The following is a 23,424-nucleotide window of genomic DNA, read 5'->3' on the forward strand; positions in this document are numbered from 1 at the left end:
AGGGATTAAAGAGAGCTCCACGTTCAGGAATTAAAAGGAGGTTAAAGGTCCGTCCGTGAAGAGCCGTGTTCGGCGCTCGTCCCAGGCGTCGCCGCTGAGATGGCGCCAGAGTAATGCGTGGGAGCAAGCGAGCGGGCGAGCGAGGGAGTGAGAGAGCACGTGGCCCCGCCCCAACACTCCGCGTGAGCCGAACCCGCGCCCAGGACAGAAAGAAGCTCCGGCCTGTCGCCAGGGCGACGGCACGGTACCGGCTGCCGGGTGGGTCTCGCGTCAGCAAACGAGAGGGCGCCGCCATCCCGAACCACAGATAAGCGTCGAAGCCGGTTCAAAGACACACACAGGCGACACACCCAACAGGCCAGCGAAACACAGCAACTTACAGTTACGGTTACATTAATGTCACCTGGCTTCTCACATGCCCACGGACACGTCGTGACCAGGGAGCCGACGCCCACGCCGAGGGCACAGTGAAAGGGCCCGGCAAACCCCAAGTCAGGTGTACCTGTCTGTCCGTCTGTCAGTCAGGAGTCACCTGGGAAAACGCGGGTGGAGCCATACGTTGTCAGGAGACCAATAGGACCTCAGAGAAAATTCACACTACAGCGGTTTTCTAAGAACCATATAGTAAGTGTAGTGTTGAAACAAATGTGGCCGCCAAGGCACTAGTTTCACGATAAAAATGCATTCCAGCAGAAAAATCAAATCAGAAGACAATTAATAATAATAATAATAATAATAATAATAATAATAATAATAATACACACACTGACTGAAACCACTTGTCCCAAGCAGGGTCGCGGCAAACCAGAGCCTAACCCGGCAACACAGGGCGTAAGGCTGGAGGGGAGGGGACACACCCAGGACGGGACGCCAGTCCGTTATAAGGCACCCCAAGCAGGACTCGAACCCCAGACCCGCCAGAGAGCAGGACTCGGCCAAACCCGCTGCGCCACTGCGCCCCCCCATAATAATAATAATAATAATAATAATAATAATAATAATAATAATAACCACAACAACAACAGTTGTGAAGCATGGTGCACTCCTACCTTGTCACTCTCTACTGTGTTCTGGGAGGTCCGAGAAGCGATAGAGATGGTGTCCGGCTGACTGCTCCCGTCTCCCTGACTGTCCCCATCCTCACCAGCTTCCCTGAGGAGGACACCCATCGGGATTAACCACTTACAGGGGAAACAGTAATAACCTCCGGTTATGAATGAATGAATGAATGAATGAATTCGGAAGGGAAACCACACTTCTTTGCGACAGCATGCATATACAATACACAACATACATACGCCATACAAATATACATACATACAGTGACTAGACAGAGATAAATCAGTAGAAAAATAAGTAAAAAATTAAGCCAGAGAGCATAGAACAATGTGATGTCACAGCAAGACTCCGCCCATTCAGTGTGACATTTCCTGATGTTCATTTCTTTTTTTAAAAAAAAAAATTAAATCCAAAGCTCATCGCCAGATGCTGAGGACAAACTTACCTCTTACTGTTGTTACGCTGCTGCTTGGCTGGAGTCTTGGGAATCGGAATGGGCTCCTTTAGCGCCCCCTTCAGGTGGATGATTCTTTCCTGAATCACTTCGCGGATGTTCTTCACCCACTCCTGCTTCACCTCGATGCTCGATGCCTGCGCGCGGGGATGGGGGACGTGGCACACGGGCGCCGTTACACTTTGACAGGACAGCATAAATCAAACTGGTCCTTTACAAAAATCCCCCATCAGCCCTGTATTAGTAACTGCTTGTCCAGTGCAGGGTCACGGTGGCCCAGAGCCTATCCTGGAGGCACAGGGTGTGAAGCAGGGCACAGAGCACAGACACACATCCAGTTATGGGATCGCCGGGGTTAAAGGGGGAGTTTTGCGGGACCCCTGTGGGTCTGGTGCTCCTCGTACCATCATTGTGAATCTCCTGTAAAAAGCGAGGAACCCCAGTTCTGAAAAACACCCCCGGTTGAAAAACACACCAAGAGGCCAAATGACTTCCGAACGATTCAACTTTCTCACTCGCTTGCACTCAGTATACTGCGTCCTGGTATTACAAGCGCTTTGGTTATGAATTTCCAAAGATACAAACATTCATTCATTCATTCATTCATTCATTCATTCATTCCACTTGGATATTTTCTAAAAATTGTTTGCTGGCAAGTAAAGGTCACCTGTGTTTCCTTGTCCCAACATTCACTGGCAGTAAAACACACCCAAAGAGTTCAGGGGTGTGGAATCACCTCAGTTCAACTCACTTCCACACCGTTTACAGCTCGTCTCTTCAGTTCCTGAGTGTCGGCGATCAATAAAAACACGAGGAATCTTCAGCATGTCTATGTGATGTGGAGTATGTGGAGATTACCTTTTTTGTTTTCAGCCATTTTTGGATAATAAAAATGTTAAAAGTCTTAGTGTATTTCTTATTTATTAGCACTAAACTGGAGACTTTTGTAGGAACACAGCCAGGAAATAAATTTAATAGATAATAAAGCAAATTTTGTCAAATGTTTTACATGAATTCCTTTTTGATTAAAAAGGAATAAAAAAGCTTACTGCATTTTTTCTAATTCAATATCACTTTTTTTTAACCTAACAAAGTGAATGAACTGAGGGTGTCAATATTCTTAAGAAGTCGCTGGCCTATAACCCATCGGGGATGACGGGCAAAACTATATTGTTACTATAACTATAACTATATTGTTAAACTTTTTATCAGTTATGATGCAGTGGTTGGATATATGAACAAATCCAGTTACGAACAGAGTGCTGGTCATAAGTTGAGGACCTGCTGTACATATGAGCTGTACCTGAATTACCCCAGTGTTTACTGCAGTTATGAATATGTCGACACCCCCAAATACAGGTGGCGTGGTCCCCTTGCCCAGTATTCCCAGGATGACCGGACGTGATCCCACAGAGAGTGGAGGGACGTACCTTGAGAACAGTCTTGTTGTCAGATGACGGGGTCCTCCCAGACCAAAGGGCGAACTTACAGGGGTCCCCTTCGATGTGCTCCGTCACTCCCAGCTCGGACGTCTGACAACACGACAGCACCCCCGTTAGCTCAGCGCACGCAGATTAGGGACTGGAAAAGCATTCCCACAAATTCTCACTATGTGCACTTATTCCCATATTAGCATTCATAAATTCCGCTAGACTCACCAGAGCTTTAATATGAATAAGTACTCCCCCGAGATGCAGCAAAAAATGGGTTTTGAATATATTTTGAAGATTTCTAGGAAGCCCTCCCCCCCCCCCCCCCCAGACATGTGGAGGTACTTAAAAGCAAAGCTGTCTATAAGGTGTGTCAAGGCTCGTCATTCTAACACGTCCTCTACAGTGGACTAAACCGGATGGTCGGGTCTCAGGTCATCTGACTTCACCTGTCTTTTCATTTCGCTAATTTCAGTATCCGTGTCCATCAGGAGAAAGTTTCCCTAAACACATTCGCTATATTGTTGCATATTCCAGAGCGTCAAAGAGGTGCAATGTCACCTGCTGCCAGCAATACGTATGCAGAGCGACTCGATCCTTCGTGACGCCACTCAGCCTCTCTCGCTGCCAGCGCGGTAAATGCATTCAGTGTAACCTGACCCGTCGTGGTACCCCACACAGGTGTGTGTGTGTCGCCGTGTGTGCTTTAAATGTAGAATCTGCGTGACGGGCAGTGACACACGCGGGGGCAAATGGCCCTCGGTAGCTGTGCGTCCCGTCTGCATTAATGCATTTCACATGTGGGTGAAGCTGTTTTCTGTTTTCTGGGATCCTCTGTCTCATCGCTTCCACCCCATCCTTGGGGTGGAAATTTCCAGAGTGTCGGGGGAGCGTCAGGATGGCGGGTGGCTGCTGAGGTCAGAGTACCCTGCAGTCTCTCGGACCCCCTGCGCAGCTTAATATCCTCTGTTCTTCACACAGCGTTTCTTCTAACAACCACAACTGTCCCGCTGAACGCAGGTTCGACGCCTCGGCTGGGTAACACACCGCAACCGTACGGATCTCCCGAAAAGTCTTAGCACTAAGAGCGTTCACTTCTTTCACTATGTTTTTTCTGTTTGCTTCATTATCTACACAGTTATGTACCTTTTATTGATTTTTCCATTTGCATCATTTTCACCTATTTTCTTTTTATTACTTCTATTATTTTTCTATTTACTGCACTGTTGTACATTGCTGTACTAGTTTAATTAATACATAAACATTGAGTTTTATACTGCGTATGTTGTGTATCTTTTGTTTTTGACTGGTTGTTAATTGTAGGGTAAGAGCATAGCCACACACACACACACACACACACTTTCTAACCCGCTTGTCCCATATGGGGTCGCGGGGAACCGGAGCCTAACCCGGCAACACAGGGCGTAAGGTTGGAGAGGGAGGGGAAACACCCAGGACGGGACGCCAGTCCGTCGCAAGGCACCCCAAGCGGGACTCGAACCCCAGACCCACCGGAGAGCAGGACCCGGTCCAACCTACTGCGCCACCGCAACCCCCTCCACAGCCATCCAGTATTACAAAATAATTAATTTAGGGAAACTGCTTTTTATGTTGAATTATGATCATTAATGTTCACTATTAAAATAGCTGTATACATTTTAAAGGAATCTGGTGATATTTTGGCATAACGGGTGTCAATTTTGGGGCTCAGAAATGCATAAAAATTTTCACCATTGACACTACTGGCAATTTCTGTACGTCTTCGATTTACGAGAATTCATCTTACAAAAGGCTTTTCGGGAACAAACTGCCTTTGTCAGGTGGGGGAACACTATTTCCACTTCAAATCTCCCCTTTATTTTGTTTTTATGAATATTGCTGTGACACTTCTCCATTATGGAAAATTCTAGAAACCGCAGGGCAAAACACCCTGATAATTTGTAATTTTCTTTTGCATGGACGTGCATGAGAGGAAAAGCCCTCGACCAGATAGTTTTGGGAAGAAGACTGACGAGAGCCCTGGCCAAGTGCTACCAGAGGCACGCTACTTTGAGAGAGAGAGAGAAGCGAGGAAATTGTTTGTGTGCAGAGAAGAAGAGAGCAGCTGCTGAGCGGTACCATACGGTGAAACCCTGCGCAAAACGAAATACCATCAAGTGTTACTGAGCCTCATCATTGAACCAGGAATTGTCTGAAAAAGATCAGTTCCAGCAGCACTGAAAAGTCTGGACTTCGGACCAAAGGGTTGTGGGCTCAGGTCCTGGGAGAAACCTTGTGGCTGCACCTTTAGCGAGGTTATTAACTTGTTGACTTCGGTACGAATGTGCCGATGTACAAACAGGTAAAATGCACAGCTGGAAGCCGGACTGCTCTAGATGGAAGAGAATCGAGAAGACAGAAGACAATCGAGGATCTTAAAGGATGGGGCTGGAGGGACAAGGCCAGTCCTACCAGCAGCTTGTTCTTGTAGACGTATTTGGTACGTCCCGCCGAGTCCTTGATCTCCTTGCTGAACACGAGCGAGATCTCGAAGAGGAAGAGGTGCCGGTCCCGTCCCTTCCGGATCAGGGACTTGGGGTCCCATACCTGGAAAGTGTCTTGGAGGATGAGCTCTCCCTGAACCTCGAGGTTCTCATCGAAACCTGGAGGAGATGGGAGGAGCCATGGGTTGGGAGGCAGGAGAGAAGGCAGGCCACTATCCAAACATCGTTGATGGACCATCTACCTTCAGCATGTATCCTACGTCTGATGAGCTTCATTCCCAGAACCATTTCATACGTATTTAGGTTGTTTAATATTAATATTTGGGTGAATGGACACAGAAGGGCAGAACATTGGTCAAAAATTGCTACCCATGACCAGAAGTTTGCCAGTCCAATTCAAAGTTCAGTTCCTCTTACGTCTATATTACTTCCACAGTGCAGGAGAGCATCCTCGAACCTGCAGCCGCATTCCTACCTTCCAACATGCTGACGTGCATGGCATCGTTGGCACGCTTGGGCACGCTCAGCATGACCTCAAGGCCGTCCTTGATCTCCCCCTTGCCCTCCTCGCAGCAGGTCAGCAGCTCCTGCACCAACACAGGGAAAGCACCCCCTTGTGAACGTCAACCGGCCAACGCAGAAGGAGATATGGCTCTTCCGTTGGAGCAGACAGGAGAGAAAAACAGTTTGGACGGGTTGTGTGTAGGGGCGCATGCCCAGAAGGATACTAACCAGGCAGCGGGAAATAAGCCGATTCGGCTTCATTAGTGACTTTGACCGATTGCTCTGTACTCAAACGAACAACCTTGTAAAGATACAAATACACGGGAGAGAGCTGGGGGGAAGCGAGAGTACAAGGGAAGGAGTTGAGACGAGTGTGTAGATAAATAGGGAATGTCGTAAACATGTCAATACTCGAGAGTGCGAGACAGATAGGGGGTGTGTGTGTGTGTGTGTGTGTGTGTGTGTGTGTGTGTGTGTGTGTGTGTGTGTGAGAGAGAGAGAGCTGGAGAAGGAACAGCTTTGATCCCAAGTTATTTCCCCATATACCTGAGGTGTACTCCCCAGGCACCTGTCTCACCCCGACAGCTCGCACCTTGAGCAGCAGCTGGTACTTTGTGATCCTCTGCACAGGCTTGATCAGGTAAGAAGAGATGGAGTTGGCCAAGCCGTGCCTTTGCTGTATTTCCTGCAGATGGCGGGAGGCACATTTCGGTAAACCGACACATGAAAGGCCAGCTAATCTTGCATTTGTCATGTTTGTTAGGCTTAATTACAAGCAAATTTCAGCCATGACAGAATTCAAACGTGAACAGCTCTATGGCCCCATCTACAGGTTGGGTGGGTGGGTGCACTGCCCAAATTTGCGGCGTGCTGCAAGAGGTAGTAATACAGTTACCCCCCATTAACTGGTCCTAATGTGTTCATGAAAACTGACCAAATATACTATATATAACAGTTATATAGAATATATTCTAAATGTAACAACTTCTTATATTTTAGAAATAAGTGAAATTAGTTTTAAGTTTATAGGTTTTTCAAGGTTTTCGGGTCTACATGGTAACTGAGCTATTTGCAACAATTTTATGAAGGGTCATGTATATAAAATAACTAAAAAAATAATGATTTCACATAAAGTAAACTTATCATATGTGAGCATGAAAGTGAGACCTTAAAGTGGCAGAGTGCAACTGAGAGCGTGGGTACAGAGTTCCCATAATTCATTGCATCCCACAGTCTCTCTCACACAGCCGCTTGGCACAATTTACAAACGCAGCCTTGCTGGACCCAGTGACACCAGCCAGGACCCCACGTTTAAAACCAGAAATATAAAAATCCGGCCAAATTAACAACAAATGGTACTAATAATCTTGGACCGCATACACGAAAAGCCGAATTTAGTTAGACTGAACAATGGGATGAGTGTACTGTTATACTGAAAATCAGCTTCTTTTATATATATAATAAACCTGCCACATGAAGAGGGTAAGGATAACAATACATAATGCAAGTGGAGCTGAGTATGATGGACTCACATCAAAAAATGTCCCTGCATGCTCCAGTATGAGTTGGCTGGAATCAGGTTTATTTTTACAGTAGGTGACATACATGTTGAACTTATCGGCCTGCAAAAAGATTGAAAAGGAAAAAAAAACAATCTTGTTATGTCATCTTGTTTTTACCTGAAAAATAATGTTTTCACAGGGATAAAGCTGTTCTTTTACAGTATGTTTAATAGATTCATATCATTAATAAAGAACATCAATGCCTGGATGGGAATAACAGAAAAGGACATAAAGCAACAATAACTGCACTTTAGATATAATCCAAGAGGGAAAGAGCCGTGACTCGGCACGGAGTAACCACCATACCCATGTTACAAAGCAGTGTCCTACATCCTCTGGGAGCTGTTCGTAATTCACCAGCTCTTTCAGGAAGATGCTAAAAGCACAGAGGAAAAAACATATTGAAGGAAATCATCACTCAATATGTCAAATATGTACACTGGAATAATTAAAATGAGCTTTTGGTTAATTGTGTCTCTGGTGCTGCCATCCAAGACATACATCTGTTACAAGAGATAAATATATCAAATCCAGTTAATAGGGTTAATATGACGATTTCAGTTACAGTAGCGTACAGTAAGAGGCTGCATGGTTTTAAAAAACATCAAGAACCAATACTTAATGCACACACTTGTTATGGAAATCATAGATCTCCTGCATGTTTCCAAAAATGACATGCTCCTTGTGGAGTATGGCTGGAGGGATCTCCTCCACACCGCTGGTCATCTCCCACAGGTACGTCTGGGACAGAGGAACACAGAGGAACACAGTAAATGTGTGGTTACTCCAAACACAACCTACCACTGGACTAGAATTAGGTGACACTAGGGGGCACTCCTGTACTCCATCCGTTCAATTTCAATAACCGCTTGTCCTGAGCTGGGTTTTAAGTGAACTGAGGCCTATCCCAGAAACACTGGCCAAAGGCTGGGGGGGGGACCCTAAATGAGATGGAAGTCTGTAGCAGGGTTACCACACTCGCAGTCACTCACTCATTCACAAACAGATTAAAAGCAATTTAGAGTCACCGGAGTTGTTATTATTATTTTTATTAATAATTACCACCATCATCATAACAACAACACACACACAGTCTGAAACTGCTTGTTCCAAGCAGGGTCACAGCAAACCAGAGTCTAATCCAGCAACACAGGGCACAAGGCTGGAGGGGGAAGGGACACACCCAGGACAGGACTCCAGTCCATTACAAGGCACCCCAAGCGGGACTCGAACCCCACACCCACCAGAAAGCAGGACCCAGTCAATCCTGCTGTGCCACCGCACCCCCCAACAACAACCACAACAACAACCACAACAACAACAACAACAATAATAATAATAATAATAATAATAATAATAATAATCTTACCTCTAGACATTCATGTAGGTCCCTGACATAAGCTTTTTCAGTCTGAAGAAGTTCAGCCATTATAAACCTACATAAAGACAGACAAACAGATAGACATTCAGACAAAAAGACAGGTAAGAAGACTGATTTGGAAGATTAAAATCTACAAAGTGTTTCATGAGTCTGCAAATGCAGACAAGTGATGAAGGGCCTTTGAAAATGCAGATGTTAAATTTTCTTCACCTTGGCTTTAATAGAATGCACAGACAGAATTTCATGAACTCTGCAGGGTCGGGCCCCCAGGTACAATTCCAAGGGATAATCGCTATATCTTCACAATTGTGAAGCCTCTTCCCCCTTTGGCCCCTGCCACTCACTCCTTCTTCCTGGCCGACTTCCTCTTCTCTTCATTGACCTCTTGGTTGGGATCACGCAGCTTCACCTCGGGGTCAGTCAGACTGGCTGGGATGATGTCCAGTTCCAGGTCCTTGTTGTCCTACCATTGCAACACGGGTAAATTGTCATGGAGAGCAACACCTCTCAGACTGGATCATCACTGCTCTCCAACTCTTAATCCCACTTATGTACGGACCTGATGACCAAGCAATGTCATTAAAAGCACTGCATTATTTACCACAATTTATCTGATTACTTTTTCAAAAAAAAAAAAATTTTCAAGGAACTGTTGTATACTAGACTACTTATGATTATTTACTCATCTATTCATCAGGGCAATTTTTTACCCTGTTCATTTAGGGTAAGTACCTTGACCAAGGGTACGGCAACTGGACTGGGGATTCAAACCCAGGTCCATGAATTGCAAGGTGGTTTAGCTAACCATTACTGTACCTGCTTTCACCATGGTACTTTATTCAATAGTTTCCTTTTGATTTGGAGCGCAGTGCATGTATTTGTGTGTCTCTCTCGGCTTTTCCTAGAACTGGGGGGCACTAACAGTACTAAAGTGCGACGGAGCCAATCGAGATTTCATGACAACCTCCATTGTCCACTAAAGCCCTATACTGACAGGAGATGGGAAGAGACAATGTCTCTACTATCACAGTTCATTCGTGTCCCAAAACTAGGCCACATCAGACAGATTTTTTACTGTACTGAATGGAGAAAACATACTCATCAGAGCAACACTCAGTGGTTGCATAACACAATTTAAAATAATGTGATGAATGGAAGATATACCTCAAGGACAAATATATGTTTATCTGAACGAAAAGAAAATCTAAACTGAAAACGAGTTGATACGAACATCTCTAAAGAAGGTGCCCCTTTCCAGTCTGTAAAGCACTCTGGCCACGCGTGCATGACGCTGCCTTGAAGACGGAGCAGCAGAGGTCACATCCTGTTTTCGTTCCCAAGAAGTAGGAAATCAACTTGTAATTCCACTCATCAAGAGTATCCCAAATGTAAACTACACATGACTTCATGGGGCAATTCCATAGAACGAAGACAAGAGTATTAAAAAGTCCAGCACATTCTATATATACAGCCATTTACGGTTCTTTCACATATATTTGGTTGTTCATTTAAATAAGGGACTGCTGCTGTTGAATTATGTGAACAGACAACACTAATAAAATACTGAGATACTCATGGCCAAAATATTTTTCTGTTTGTTTGGTTTTGCAGCAACCCAGCGGGAATGTCTAGACCACTGACAGAGTGGCTGTTGTGATGACAGCCAAACTAGGAAAGACTTATGTAGCCTTGGTTTCTCAGCCTTGCGTCAAATTGTAGAGCCTTGGCTTACTGTAAAGAAGAAGCCCCGCTAGATACCTAAGGGCAGAGACACAAGAATACCTCACCTCTGAGCTTATGCCCAGAGACTTCTCTAAGGTGGAGCGGTACTTCCCCATCCGGAGGGAGAAGTCGCGGTAACGCTTGTCCACCGACGTCACCCACTTCTTCAGCTCTGTGACGTGGACATGACCCTTCTCCACAAAGCTGTCTGCCAGTTGGATCAGGAGCTTCACTTTCTCCTTGGTTTGCTGGAGAAGACAATGTGCTGCGTTGTTGCCTGAAGGTCACTTGATTCCCATACATCCAAAATGCACAATATGAAATATATATGTAGCAAATACAAATTTTACTACAAACCCAAGACTGTTAGCTGCTTCAGCACTACAGATTTGACCGGTAGCCAAGAGAGGAAATATGGCACTGTGGAACGTATTACCTCATGCTGATCCCATTACCTCGTACCGGCATTTTGGCAGGTGCACGCAGTAGCGAGAGAGGCCGAACGGCAGCACACTCCACTGAAACTGACCTTGGCAGAGACTCTGAACTCCTCATACTCCTTGAGCAGCTCCTGAGTTTGCTCACTGGTTTCCCCAGGGGAGGTGTGAGTGGAGAGGTAATACTCTCCTGTTTCCTGGATCCAGTCTAGGGCCTACAGTGACAGCCAGGGGGAAAACCTTAGAAGCCTTTTCTCATCTTGATGCCCAATTCCTGCCATGAAAATATACTCTCTGGGCATAATTACCCCAGCCAACTCTGTGAGACCCACCTGCTTGGCACTGCGCTCAAACATCACATATTGCTGACACTGGTCAAGCCTCCGCTTCTTCATGGTCCAGAAGTGAAGGACCCGGTTCTCCCTCTGGAGCAATTCATTCAGAATGGCTGTAGTTGGAAGTACGTGGAGATGTAAACCTGATGCACACACACTGTAGCAAAGTGTGTCCACACATTTCTGCTCAGGTCTTGTAGAGTTTCCAAGTTTATTTAGTAAACAGTGAAACCTTGAGCACCCAGAGTATAGGATTAGCAAAATCATTGATACAACTAAGTGATAGAAGGCTTTTCTGAGAACAACGCTCTAAATTTCTCTGCCACTTCAGGACCACTCCATGCACAAAATTATTGACCTGGAAATCAATACTACAAAGCAAAAAAAAAAAAAAAAAAAACAACAAAGGCATGTAAGTCATGTCAATGACAGAACTTGAACTTTGATGGAAGGTGCTCTCTACGCAGACCCAAGCAGGGCAGGCCCACACTGACCTTTGACCTGTTGCTCAGGGCCACGGGTGTGACTGGCTGCTCCAGGAGTGCTGACATTGTTGCGGTGGATGTATTTGAGGAAGACCTCTGCATTCCTTCTGGCCAGCGTGCAAGCCTACCGTGACAGAGGTTAAAAATCAATCTGAGTGGTAAAAAATGTACCCATCCTATCCAAGATAAACACATGTGTCTGAGCCAGATCTGATGAATAAGTCCTGACTCTCCATAAGCACAAACGCGTCCTAATTCATCCATAGCGTTGTAACCTCCCTGTTCTTCGTCTGGTCACACTTAAACTCTGGCACGCAATCATCTATAGCCTCTGTGTGCCCCCCCACTTTTTGAAGGGGGGCATCACATTTTGACTTGCAGCACAGCTATTATATGTATTCTACCTCTTAACAAGGCTCGGCGGTACCTATGGCCAGTGAAGAAAAAAGAAACAAACCCTTGACAGTGGTGCTCTTCTGAGAAAACGCCTATTTAGTGACATTTCTAAAAGCGCAATCCGATTACACCGCTTGTTACCTGTCACTGTAAGTGACTGCAATCAAAAGATGGGTTTCATAGAGATCAGCACCTGTGCTCCACAGCTTTATCGCTGAACAGGGTAGTTCAGGGAGCTTAAGGGGAAAAAGCTGACATTAGAACTTTCTGCTTGTATGACCACATGTACCATAAGCGATAATGGGAAACAACAGAGAGAGAGATGAGTCAAGATGCATCCTGCTTAGGGAGCTATATGAGCTACTGTTCTGGTTTCTTGGAACTCCTGAGTTAGTAACGTGTTTCAATTAGCAATTCGGTCCCTTGCGTCAGGTTTTAACATACAAAGCCATTGCCTTGATAGTTACTGAGTTTAGTTACACCACAGTTACTCCTTAGTTTATACCTGTCAGGGTCTACCAAAATGTGAGCTGGAATGAAAACCTCAACCTGAATCTCAAAACCAGTGGATGGATGCCTTGTCCCCCGAAAAAAGACTGGAATGTCCTTTATTTTGGCCATGATCAGAGTCCTGATGGGACATTGGTGCGAACCTTGAGGAAGGCCTCCTTCTGCTCCAGGTGTTTGCTGATGAGCGGGAGGACGTGGTCTGTCTCCGAGTTGGCCCCCAGCTTGTCATGGCCTCCACACCAGTCTTCGTCCCTCCGGTACTCCTGCTCCAGGCTCTCCAGCACACTGCACACCTGTGAAGAGAGAAGTGACGCGTCAGCCATACGGTCAGAAATTGACCGCCCTACAAGATGATCTTCAGCCGAGGGAGCAGTTACACTTGACTAATCTCATGCATGGTGCTCATAGACCAGAGGTACAACTGTGTTCTTTTCCAAAACCACCAAGAATGACATAATCATTGCGAGGGCACTGTATTGTTGGGGGCGCTGTAGGGGAATCCCATCGGTACTCACCTGCTCCGAGGTCTTGTAGAAGGCCACAGACGCATTGACCAGTTTGAGTCGGTCCTCCATCTTGAGCATGAGCTGCTGCCAGTGCAGCGCTACCTTCTCAGCGCAGCCTCGGATGGCATCTGGGTCATAGTGGCCCGCCTGAAGCATGGCCTCGGCCTTCTGCTGCACCTGCAGGGCGCTCTGATGGGTCTTCTGCAGCGAATTGGCATGGAACAGGGACTGGGGGCGGGCGGGTTAAAAGCTCCGATCAATTTCATTTATTGGCTAAAGGACAGGTAAGACAAGGCGTGTGTAACCCAAAGAGTGCACATGTGTGCTCTTTCATCAACTGGATGAATCCTATAGGCGTCAAATGAGGAAGTGAAAGTTGCAATTGCCTAGAAACAAAGCTAAGAAGAAACAAACAAAGTCCTTGGTGTCAGTGAAGAGTAATGTTAGCTATGAACTATGAAATAAAGCCGAAGGGAGAGAGTGGCAGAGTCCAAATCGTTGTAAGAGAACAACAAACAACCTTACGGTACTCCAGAAACTTAATTCCTCCCTTTGTCTGTTATTGATGATGTCACAGAGGCTCTCAGATGTAAATTCCCCAATTTTACATGTGGACATCTGTTATTTAAGACACTGGGATAGATCAACTATTCTTCTCTGTTCTTGTCTTCCAGACAAATTGTCCCTAGAGGCATTTTTATCCGCAGCTCAAGGGGAAAAATAAATCAGAATTTAAGAGGCACAGAATACTACTTTACAAGTAGACTCAATCTCGCAGATTTTAGACCAGACAGGAAAACGGCTGCACGGGATCTCCTCCGCCAAGTTCTGCTCTGATTTATGAAGACATTCAGACTATGTTAAACTCCTGGGGTGGATCCAGAAAAATTCTGAGATTTTTTTTTGTTTGACACCATAAGAAAATAAACACTGCTTGTTATTTTGTATAAAAAATGACCCTCATGCCTTGTAGAAGTCAGATTCGTGAAGGTAGGAGCAGGATGTACGACTTGAGCCCCCACTAATGCTGTGTAATGAACATGTTTACGTCCATTCACTGACTGTCCCATTTTAGAAGAGTAAAAGGAGCCACAGTTAAGGTGATTCCCAACACACGCTGCAGACATCGTGAGTACAACGTGTATATTGATATTATGTGTATATTGTTAGTGTATATTGATTCTGGGGAAGGGATGAACCTCAAACAGAGAATTCGTCCCATGTGGCTTTGCAGTTCTGGGAATGAGCCTGGGGCCCCTTCCTCTCCCTTTCCTTCCTGTCCTCTTCTCTCCTCTCCTCTTTGTGTGTCAAGTCCTCAGCCCAGCCGTGTGTATTGTCAATTCCCATACGAGAGTGTGTTTGTTTGGATGTGAAACATGGGCCACGCAGCCCAGCATCGGCATAGACAGATAGCATTGATTTTTCTGGCTAGCGTAACTGTGTCCGCTTGAGTGCGTGTGTGTGTGTGTGTGTGTGTGTGTGTGTGTGTGTGTGTGTGTGTGTGTGTTTGTATGTGTGTACTTGTGTGCGATCACCTCAATGGCCAGCTGGAACTGCTCGTGCTCCCGCTGTAGTTGCTCCGCCTCCGACAGAGAGCTGGCGTTCACCATGCTGGCGTTGAGCATCGACTCCCCGTTGCGGATCCAGCCAAGGACCTGGGTACAGAGCACGATCCCACAATGCACCAGTATGGGTTAGCGTCATCTCTGGCACTGAACCTATATGCTCGAACTCAGGACTCATAAAGTGCCATTTATCTGTGTTCCGCTGCAAAAAAAAAGCATTTTTCAGCAGATCTTCAAAGTTAATAGTAATTCATTTAAAAGCGATTAATGGCTGATCATGAGCAGGTAGGATTAAACTGCAGACAGTGGACAAGTGGAGAAAGTCTACAAGGCGGCACTGATGAATACGAAGAAATATACGTAAAAGAGCAGTTTGTCATCATAATGAATCCAGTCTTAAACTTCAGGACTGCTAATACCTACAATACACAAAGCCCTTTTATTTTAAGTTACATTGACAAGAACCCAGACATTGAAAGCACCGATAATGAATCCAAGGCCAAAGAGGCACATTTCAAGAAATGAAAAATATAATGACGGTATACAAAATATTCACTGAGATCCATTAGCAGAACGAACGGGCTGATGTCGTCTCGCACTCAGACGAAGCACGGTGATGTAAGAAGGGCTAAAATCCCTGAAGGTAATTCTCTGTTCAGACATCTGGTTCAATGGGATGATCCTTTTACTGCTAATGACAGACAACACACACTTTCTGAGACTGTGATAAGGACCTGGTGCCCTCGTCAATAACTACAACAGCCTTCGGTATCGATTCCTTCAGTAGACTTGACACTAAAATTTTCATTGCAGTCATCATCCCATGATCCCCTTTGTCGGGTAGACAGCTTGCTGACTAAAAGGGAAAGGACTTTCTCTGATTTTTTCCAATATCTGTCCCATATCGTGCATGGAAAAACTACAGAAGTCTTTGAAAATCTTAACTGGGAAATCTTTTCAAACTTTCATTACAACTGTGTACTGGAAAAGAAAGAGAAAAAAGTTCACGCCATAACATTTGAAAACATTACGTTATTAAATCATATATAAATTATACATCATAACAGGTTTTTTGGTATTAAGATTTAGATTTAATATTGAATCTTATAAGATGAAATATAGATAATGACCGTACTTCTAGTAATATAAACACAAGCAGTGATTCACAGCTACTGATAAGTCTTCATGAGTCTTCAGCCTTACTCGCAAAAACAGATAGGTGTTTTTTTAATCAGGACACAATTGTGCAAATTACACATTTTAATCTAGACAGTAAGATATTCCTGAAGCACAACAAGACAAATTGAAGTCCTCCTATTGGGATTTACACCAGGAACCAGCCACCACATGTATTGTTACTGACTCATTCTCTGTAGGCCTCCATTTTCCACTTACAAACACAACCCATCTGTGTGGACTATTAATCATTTTCAAAGTTATTTTTCAGAAAAAAAAATGAAATACACAGTTATTTCCGTATACATATATCACAATAGACGTAATGCACCCTCTGTACGCACAGTGCCTTATGGAAAAGTGGCAGCTGGAGCAACAGGGCTGTTGGAACAAGGTCCCAAAGCCAGAAGACGTGATGAGAGGAGAATCCCGTAGCGGGAGACCCTCTCTGTGCCTCCTTCTCAACTGTCTACCTCTCCCATCTCCTTGAGGTCTTTATCATAAGTCACATGCTCCAGAGCACCACCGGACAGGTAGCTCGCAATCGACGCGATTTTCCTCAATTAGACCCGCAGGCAGCGAAGCCGCACCCAGTTTAAGGTCCCCGGAGGCTCCGTTTCACCTCTCAATTACGGCCCAAACGGAATTAGCCGGGGAGACTTAGCTGGGTGCGATTCCTACCTCCCAGGAGAAACCGCAGAGCTAAAGCAGCTCCGCTAAGCTAGCCTAACGTCTAACAGGTCATCGTCGCTACTTCTCGCTGACATCTGCACCAAACGTTGGATCCGCACAGTTTGAGTGCATAAATACACACAGCCAGAAGCCAAAATAACAACAGTTCCACGATTCCTTTTTGTTTCTGAGCCATATCCATACAACAGGAACTATCTTCAATTATTAAAGGATATTCTGCAGCATTTTTATTACGAGTCTTTTTGGAAGGGGGGAAAAAAAAATCAGAGAATGAATGAAATTTGGCATGGAGAGCCTGAATTATTCATCTGACTTCAATAACTGATTTCCACACTAGGAGAGACTCCACCAATTTCCATTTGAAAGTGGGAAGACTGCATGTTTTATTGATACGGCCATCGCTGCCCGGGTGCCCTGCACAGTGGACTGTGAGACGGTAGACAACTTTCAAATGAAAACGCATTTTGTTCTTTTCGTTCTCTAATAATTTCATCTCAGAGAGCATAAACTCTTTCACTCGTGAGCCAAGTAAGGCCTCCTTGCACGGGGACGCGAACACGGCATCCTGGGGTGAGCCTTTGTGAACACAAAGCTGGCACTTTCGACTCGGAGACTATGTTTACTCCGCGTCAGAATCGGACACTTCCAACCTGAGGAGGGTGGGGTACCGTTTGGTCAGAACGCACACCATAAGAGGACGAGTTGGCGCTTTACTGCCTTCATGAGACTAACAATGGAGAAGGTTCATATTCATCCATTTAGCCAACACTTTTCTCCAAGGTGATTCATAATGTTAAGATAACTATTTACCCTTTTATACAACTGGGCACTTATTACTCCAGCAATGTTTTCAGTAAGTATATTGCTCAAGGGTACTACAGCTGGAGGGGGGAATTTGAACCTACAGCTTCTAGATCCAAAGGCAGCAGATGAAATCACTATGCTACTAGCTACCGAGCTGGGTGGGTCTTTGTTGAGAAACAATATCAAAGTTTTTTAAAACATAATTTTATGCATTAAGAAAGTTATTTTCTCCAAAACATTGATTTTTCCTCATATTATGCTTAAAAATAGGGATTTTCAATATTTATGATTTTTCTTTTTCTGGAGTATTTTCGCAGTGGTCCGTAAAATCCGAAATCTGTAAAATCGAGGTCCACGAAATCGAGGAAGGACTGCACTGTTCGTGAAGCAGCTGTTTCTCAGTGCAGATGAAGGATGGATCGTAGACATACGAGGAAGTATATCTGTGGGTGCAAGATGTTTGCGGACGCAGGAGATGGATGGGTTTGTGGGCAGGTGAACTGACAGGCGTAGGACAGCACTGCAGGTCTTTCTTGTAATCGCAGGTCCTCCGGCTCACCGCTCACCTGCTTGACCTCGGCCTGCAGGTGTCGCAGCTGCAGACATTGCTCCAGCCGCTTCTGCGTCTGCTCGGCACTCAGGTCCAGCTCGCGCTGCTTCTCGTGAAGAAACTCGAGCAGCTCCTGGACTTGCGTGGCCAGGTCTACCTCCTTCTCGCCCGTCAGCTCGATCCCTGAGGGACACAAAGAGCGACGGCTCAGGGTGGCTGCAAATATGAGGGCAGTAGAATTGAAGCTCAGTTTAAAATGGCCTTCGTATGGCTTGTCTTTGAAGGATAACACTTCTGATGGTTAAATATAGTCTCGGATTTTGGTATGGGTGGTACGGGTGGATGGGAAAATGAAAATTACTGCAAACAACATAATATAGCGCTTTATGCCAAAGGCAGACTCAGTGACAAATACACACACACATTTTCAGAACCGCTTGTCCCATTACGGGATCACGGAGCCAACCCGGTAACACAGGGCGTAAGGCCGGAGGGGGAGGGGACACACCGAGGACGGGACTCGAATCACAGACCCACGGAAGAGCAGGACCCGGTCCAACCCACTGCGCCACCGCACCCCCTCAGTGACAAATAAGTGATTAAATAACTTAATAAATAGAACATATTATAGTGATTAACCATGTACTTTATGATACAATGGTGACATTAAATTAATTGTGGTTAGGTGTTTAAGCTCCATGACTGAAGCTTGAGGCCTCTCAGCAGGGTGTAGGTATGTATAAAGAATGCTATGATCAACGGTATCTCGAAATCATGGCTTGCTGTGTATTATCAGAAATAAAAAAAGTTTTATGTTCCCTCCGTGGACTCAGGGTTACACATCTCTCAGAGGGAGAACAGAAAACAATTTCACTGAACCAGCTGTAACAACATCTGATATAATACTTAAACTAAATCTGAAAGACCACAGTAAAGGTCGGTTTCAAGACTGACGGAATTCTGCTGCTAGCAAAATATTTATTAATCACTACATGTGGTAAATTAGCAAAAAAGTGTAGCACGCTGTGATTTTAAATCAGTCAGTGATATCAAATAATGATGCTCAGTTGTTCTATGATTCTGAGTTGTATCCCGTGTTGCAACAAGATGTGTCACTGGCACTGGGTGCCTTTTTTTTGTAGAATATGGAACAAAACAAGTGGTTTGGATTTGGATGCTCAGGTTATTTTATATTATTACTTCAATATTATTAGGCTGTGCAGTGGTTGGAGCCACTGCCTTCCATTTGTTGGACCTGAGCTTTAATCACACTTCCTGCTGTAGTACCCTTGATCAAGACACTTTAATGGACAAAGTAAAAATTACCCAGCTGTATAAATGGATAAATCATGTTAAGTAGCTCAGTGTAGAAGCATAACATTGTAATTCGCTTTGGGAAAAAAAAAAAAATCAGCTAAATGAAAAAGAACACGTAGCTGGATTCCCGTTACAAGTCAAATAGGATTTTTGGATTTTAGCTCTGTTCCAGCACGTGCGGAAACACTTTCCTCCACACGTATAGAGAATGTAAAAAGCCACAAAAGAAAAAGAGAACCTAGCCAAGAGAAAAAGAGAATGCAGAACACGTATGTAAAACATGACGAATGGGAAGCAGAAAAAGGAAGAACAACGCTAGCATTTACAGGGTTCAAGCATGTCAGACAAAGTCACTTTATAAGTCCTGTGGTGCCTGTAGAAGAACCAGCAAGGCGCTCATGATCAGTGGAGAGGCGGGAGGTGGTCTGTAGCAAAGCCGGTCTCGCTCGAGATGACGGGCAGGTGGTCCTTCTTTACGGTGGCCCAGGACACGCATACGGACCTGAGCGCCTGGTCCTGTCTGTGAAAGCTTTGGCGGCAGGAGGATGATGGATTTAGAGCTTTCCAGGGACGAGCCGTGTCCCCTCCATTAGGAGGCCGCAGCAGCCGAAGCCGAATCCCACGGACCATTTGCGCAAAAAATCAGGGGACCGGGCTGCACTAGTGCCATCCCTGCCTCCATCAAGCCAGGGTAATTTGGACAGACTCCCTAGCGGGGGACCCCTGCTGGACTCCTGCCACAGTATTGCCATGGCAACCGGCTGAGGACCAACCTCTCACGCAGCAACATCCCAGCGCTGTTCTTTCGGCATTTGTCTCATTTGGGACATAGCTAGAAGCTTTCATCGTCTCACATCTGAACGTGGCCTTTCTCGAAAGGGTCAGCATGCTGACGGAAAGTGCTTTTCTTTCACCACTGGGTGGCGCTAACCCAAAAATCTTTAGCTGTGAAAACTAACAGCATGTTTTAACTGATATTAAGATAGAGATGATTTTTTTCGGCTTAGTAAGAAAATGCTTTGGCAAACGCTTCTTCTATATCTATACATTAACTCTAATCTTATCTCATGATGTTATAGAAGGGAGAAGCAGATAAAGACTTTTCGCCACATAAAGGTCACAAACAATGAAGGGCAAAATCTGTGCGCGGCAATGGAAAGCCAGTCGAATTTATGAGCATGGTTTCCCATCAGATAAGTTACTGCTTTACCTTGCGAGTTCAGTCGACCGGTTGATCCCACCCATTAATCTTTGTTTGACAGTTTACACGGTAATTGTTTAAAAGAAACCCGTAAAGGTTAGATGGTTGTGACAACAGGCAACCCGGGTCAGTCGATCGGCCAGTAAGACGAACCCTCCCCCAAGGAGTGTCTCCGTGGGAATCCCGCAGGCTCGCGTGAGCAGGGCTTCACCGATTTTCAGCCTCCCTCTGATGGTAAAAATAACTCCCAGCGAGTCATCGTACACTACGGCGCCAGTAAGAGGATTTTCTTGAGAGGCAGGGGGAAGAAAGGAATCCATATTTTTAATTTTAACCCAGTTTCTGAATTCCCTTCAGCTGGGGAACACAGCAGCTGTTAGGAGGGGGCATGACTGACAGTGTATTTTTTCTGAAGTAACATCCCTGGCCCAAAAGATGCTGAAGGAGCAGTCTGTAAAGTCAAAGCTATTCTGGCTGAAACCTGATGGTATGTTCCTGTAGAAGGACCTCACATTGTTCATGGGCTTGCCCTCTCACCTGATGCCTGGACCTCCATGATGTACTGGTGCAGGTCTTGACCTTGCTGGATGACCTCGAAGGTCATGTTGTTCATGGCCAGCTTGCGCTCCGTGTGCCGCTGTAGCCGCTGTTCAGCCGCGGCCAGCTCCTCGGCACCGACGTCGCCCACCTGCCTCATTAGGTCCTCGTTCCAAGCATCCAGCTCTGCTGTCACCTGCAAGAGAAGAGTCTTGTGTCACAGCTGTCCCTCAAATGGCCATGAGACCCAAAAGCCATGCACATCCACTCAGAGAATGTGCCAGAAAAATCACAATCATCTCTCAGAGTGTTTTTTTTTTTAGCTACTGCATGTAAAGAATAAGACAACTTGTGTGCCACCCGGGCGCCCGCACCTCGATCGTGTACTGCTCAAAGATGCGCAGCTGAAGGAAGATGTCCAGCTTGATCTTCCGCTCATGGAAAAGCTCTTCCATCTGGGCCTGGGCTTCATCCAGCTGCTGAAGGACGCTTTCGATGTGTGCAATGGAGCTGTTGTGGGGAGTCTTATTGTGGGACATCGCCGAATCCCTACAACCAGGAAACAGGAGGACAAACATGGCACATGTTCACTGATCCTCATCGGTGAACCTTGGATGAGTAAAAGAGATCCACTGAATCTCTGCAGATGTGTTGAAAAGACATGGTTGTCGCTTTTCACAGTAATAGTTATGGGGTTGAGGGCATCATCAGTAAGGAGTGAAACGGAGTCATACTTGAGACATGCCTTCATCATTAAACAGTGATATGGAGTCATGGTTGGAGCCAACAGATGTCTAGTCATGACTACAAACGTCAGCACTGCCAGTAACAACACAGTCTTGATTGAGGCCTTTACTTAAGGAAACGTTGAGGTCTTCAGTTGTATCAGTCATTTGTAGGACTGGATGAAGACTTTGGTAGCTTCAGTGATGAGTAGAGGAGTAATGGTTGAAGACGTTCATAATGCTGGTGATGTTCAGTCATTGTCATCCTTGTATGCACATAAACCACTGGTCACCTGCTCTTTAATGGTACACCACCGGTCCTGCACCCACCTCAGCTGCTGGATGAGATCTTCTCCTTCCTTGATGACGTTGAGCGTGGCTTCCAGCGTGGCTGTCTGCTGCTGCTGGAACTGCTTGATGAGCTCCTGCACGGAGTCCACCGAGTCGGCACACACCTCCTCCAGGAGCTCCTTCTGCAGGTCCTCCATCCATGTCCACAGCTGACAAGACGTGACAGCACATTGCTTGGCATCACACTTTCTTAAGAGGCTGGAGATCAGATGATGAGGTCAGATGATGAAGTCAGCACCCCCCCCCCCCCCGTGAGCTGTTACAGCTGTCGAGTCTGGCTTTATTCTCAAAACCACAACCAGAAACACAAGGAAAATGACGACCTTCTGTTGGAGACCTCACCAAACTCAGTCCTCTCATTATTTTTGAATCGAATGGTTCCTTTGGCTCAAAGGGGATATATGGGTGGGGGAGGGGTGCAACAGCTCGCCACCACAGTCAACGGTGGCTAATAAAAACAAAACGGGAAATCAGCCTGCGTCATGGTGCTCTAAAGTACCATGTAAGTTGCTTATTGAAAGCTGTGGTGTTCTAAATGAAATGTGACACAGGTGCTCCGAGCGATCGGCGGCGTCCTTCCGGACAGATCCATCACGGCCGACCGAGAGCTCGGCGCACAGACTGCCGGCGAGCTCCCTTCAGCCATCTGCGCCGAGCGCCTTGTGAGTCACATATCGGGGACGGCGTGGAGGAGACTCTCACAGACTGACCGAATATTGCCTCATCATCGGTCAGGCCAACTGCAATAAACACTATTGCTGCAAAAAGATTATTATATAACAACGGTACAACTGGCAGGAATGATGTAAAGTATGTGTGGTTTTTTTTTTGGAAAATAAGCCTCTTTCCCTTCAGCTCCATAGCAACCTCCTAAAACTCGGCACCGTACGACAATGTTGAAACAAAGGGCTTCTGATTGCATGTAAATGAAAATCTCTGATACAGCCAATGTTAAAAAAAAGAAATCTATAATTGCATGAGCTCTCAATTCAAAGGCCCTGCAACCAACGTGCAAAGGATCCCAGGAGTGTTTCAGTGGCCCATTAGCTTTCGGTGAGAAACCCTTCAGTCAGCAGCACAATTCCCAGGGATCCACTTCAAGGGCAAAGAGGACTGACTGACAAGGTGTAATGGCAAGTGGGACCGGTAAGGGGCCGGAAGGGGGCTAAGAAACTGTGTGAACCGAATGCCGTAGTGGCATGTAGCACAGACTCTTAAAAGGGATGCACTTGAAACCAGAG

At 45.7% G+C, this 23,424-nt stretch overlaps 1 protein-coding gene across 5 annotated transcripts in view; it reads right to left on the bottom strand.

Annotated features, from left to right (window-relative positions):
• The window catches only part of LOC108928970 (kalirin-like), a 155,875-nt gene that overhangs the window by 52,100 nt on the left and 80,351 nt on the right, over positions 1–23,424 (bottom strand). For all 5 annotated transcript variants that reach the window (XM_029258165.1, XM_029258163.1, XM_029258164.1 and 2 more), the window contains 22 exons: positions 22,163–22,332; positions 21,482–21,656; positions 21,108–21,303; positions 18,069–18,235; positions 14,800–14,919; positions 13,274–13,492; positions 12,902–13,051; positions 11,862–11,976; positions 11,365–11,480; positions 11,125–11,247; positions 10,661–10,843; positions 9,218–9,336; positions 8,862–8,928; positions 8,124–8,233; positions 7,799–7,868; positions 7,463–7,552; positions 6,523–6,615; positions 5,902–6,013; positions 5,395–5,585; positions 2,944–3,045; positions 1,505–1,650; positions 1,050–1,152 (listed from right to left, as the gene is read on the bottom strand). In XM_029258165.1, the coding sequence (XP_029113998.1) occupies positions 1,050–1,152; positions 1,505–1,650; positions 2,944–3,045; positions 5,395–5,585; positions 5,902–6,013; positions 6,523–6,615; positions 7,463–7,552; positions 7,799–7,868; positions 8,124–8,233; positions 8,862–8,928; positions 9,218–9,336; positions 10,661–10,843; positions 11,125–11,247; positions 11,365–11,480; positions 11,862–11,976; positions 12,902–13,051; positions 13,274–13,492; positions 14,800–14,919; positions 18,069–18,235; positions 21,108–21,303; positions 21,482–21,656; positions 22,163–22,332 (2,937 nt within the window). The remainder of the gene's footprint in view (positions 1–1,049; positions 1,153–1,504; positions 1,651–2,943; positions 3,046–5,394; positions 5,586–5,901; positions 6,014–6,522; positions 6,616–7,462; positions 7,553–7,798; positions 7,869–8,123; positions 8,234–8,861; positions 8,929–9,217; positions 9,337–10,660; positions 10,844–11,124; positions 11,248–11,364; positions 11,481–11,861; positions 11,977–12,901; positions 13,052–13,273; positions 13,493–14,799; positions 14,920–18,068; positions 18,236–21,107; positions 21,304–21,481; positions 21,657–22,162; positions 22,333–23,424) is intronic.

Source organism: Scleropages formosus, chromosome 14 (genome assembly GCF_900964775.1).
Source record: "Scleropages formosus chromosome 14, fSclFor1.1, whole genome shotgun sequence".
NCBI lineage: Eukaryota > Metazoa > Chordata > Actinopteri > Osteoglossiformes > Osteoglossidae > Scleropages > Scleropages formosus.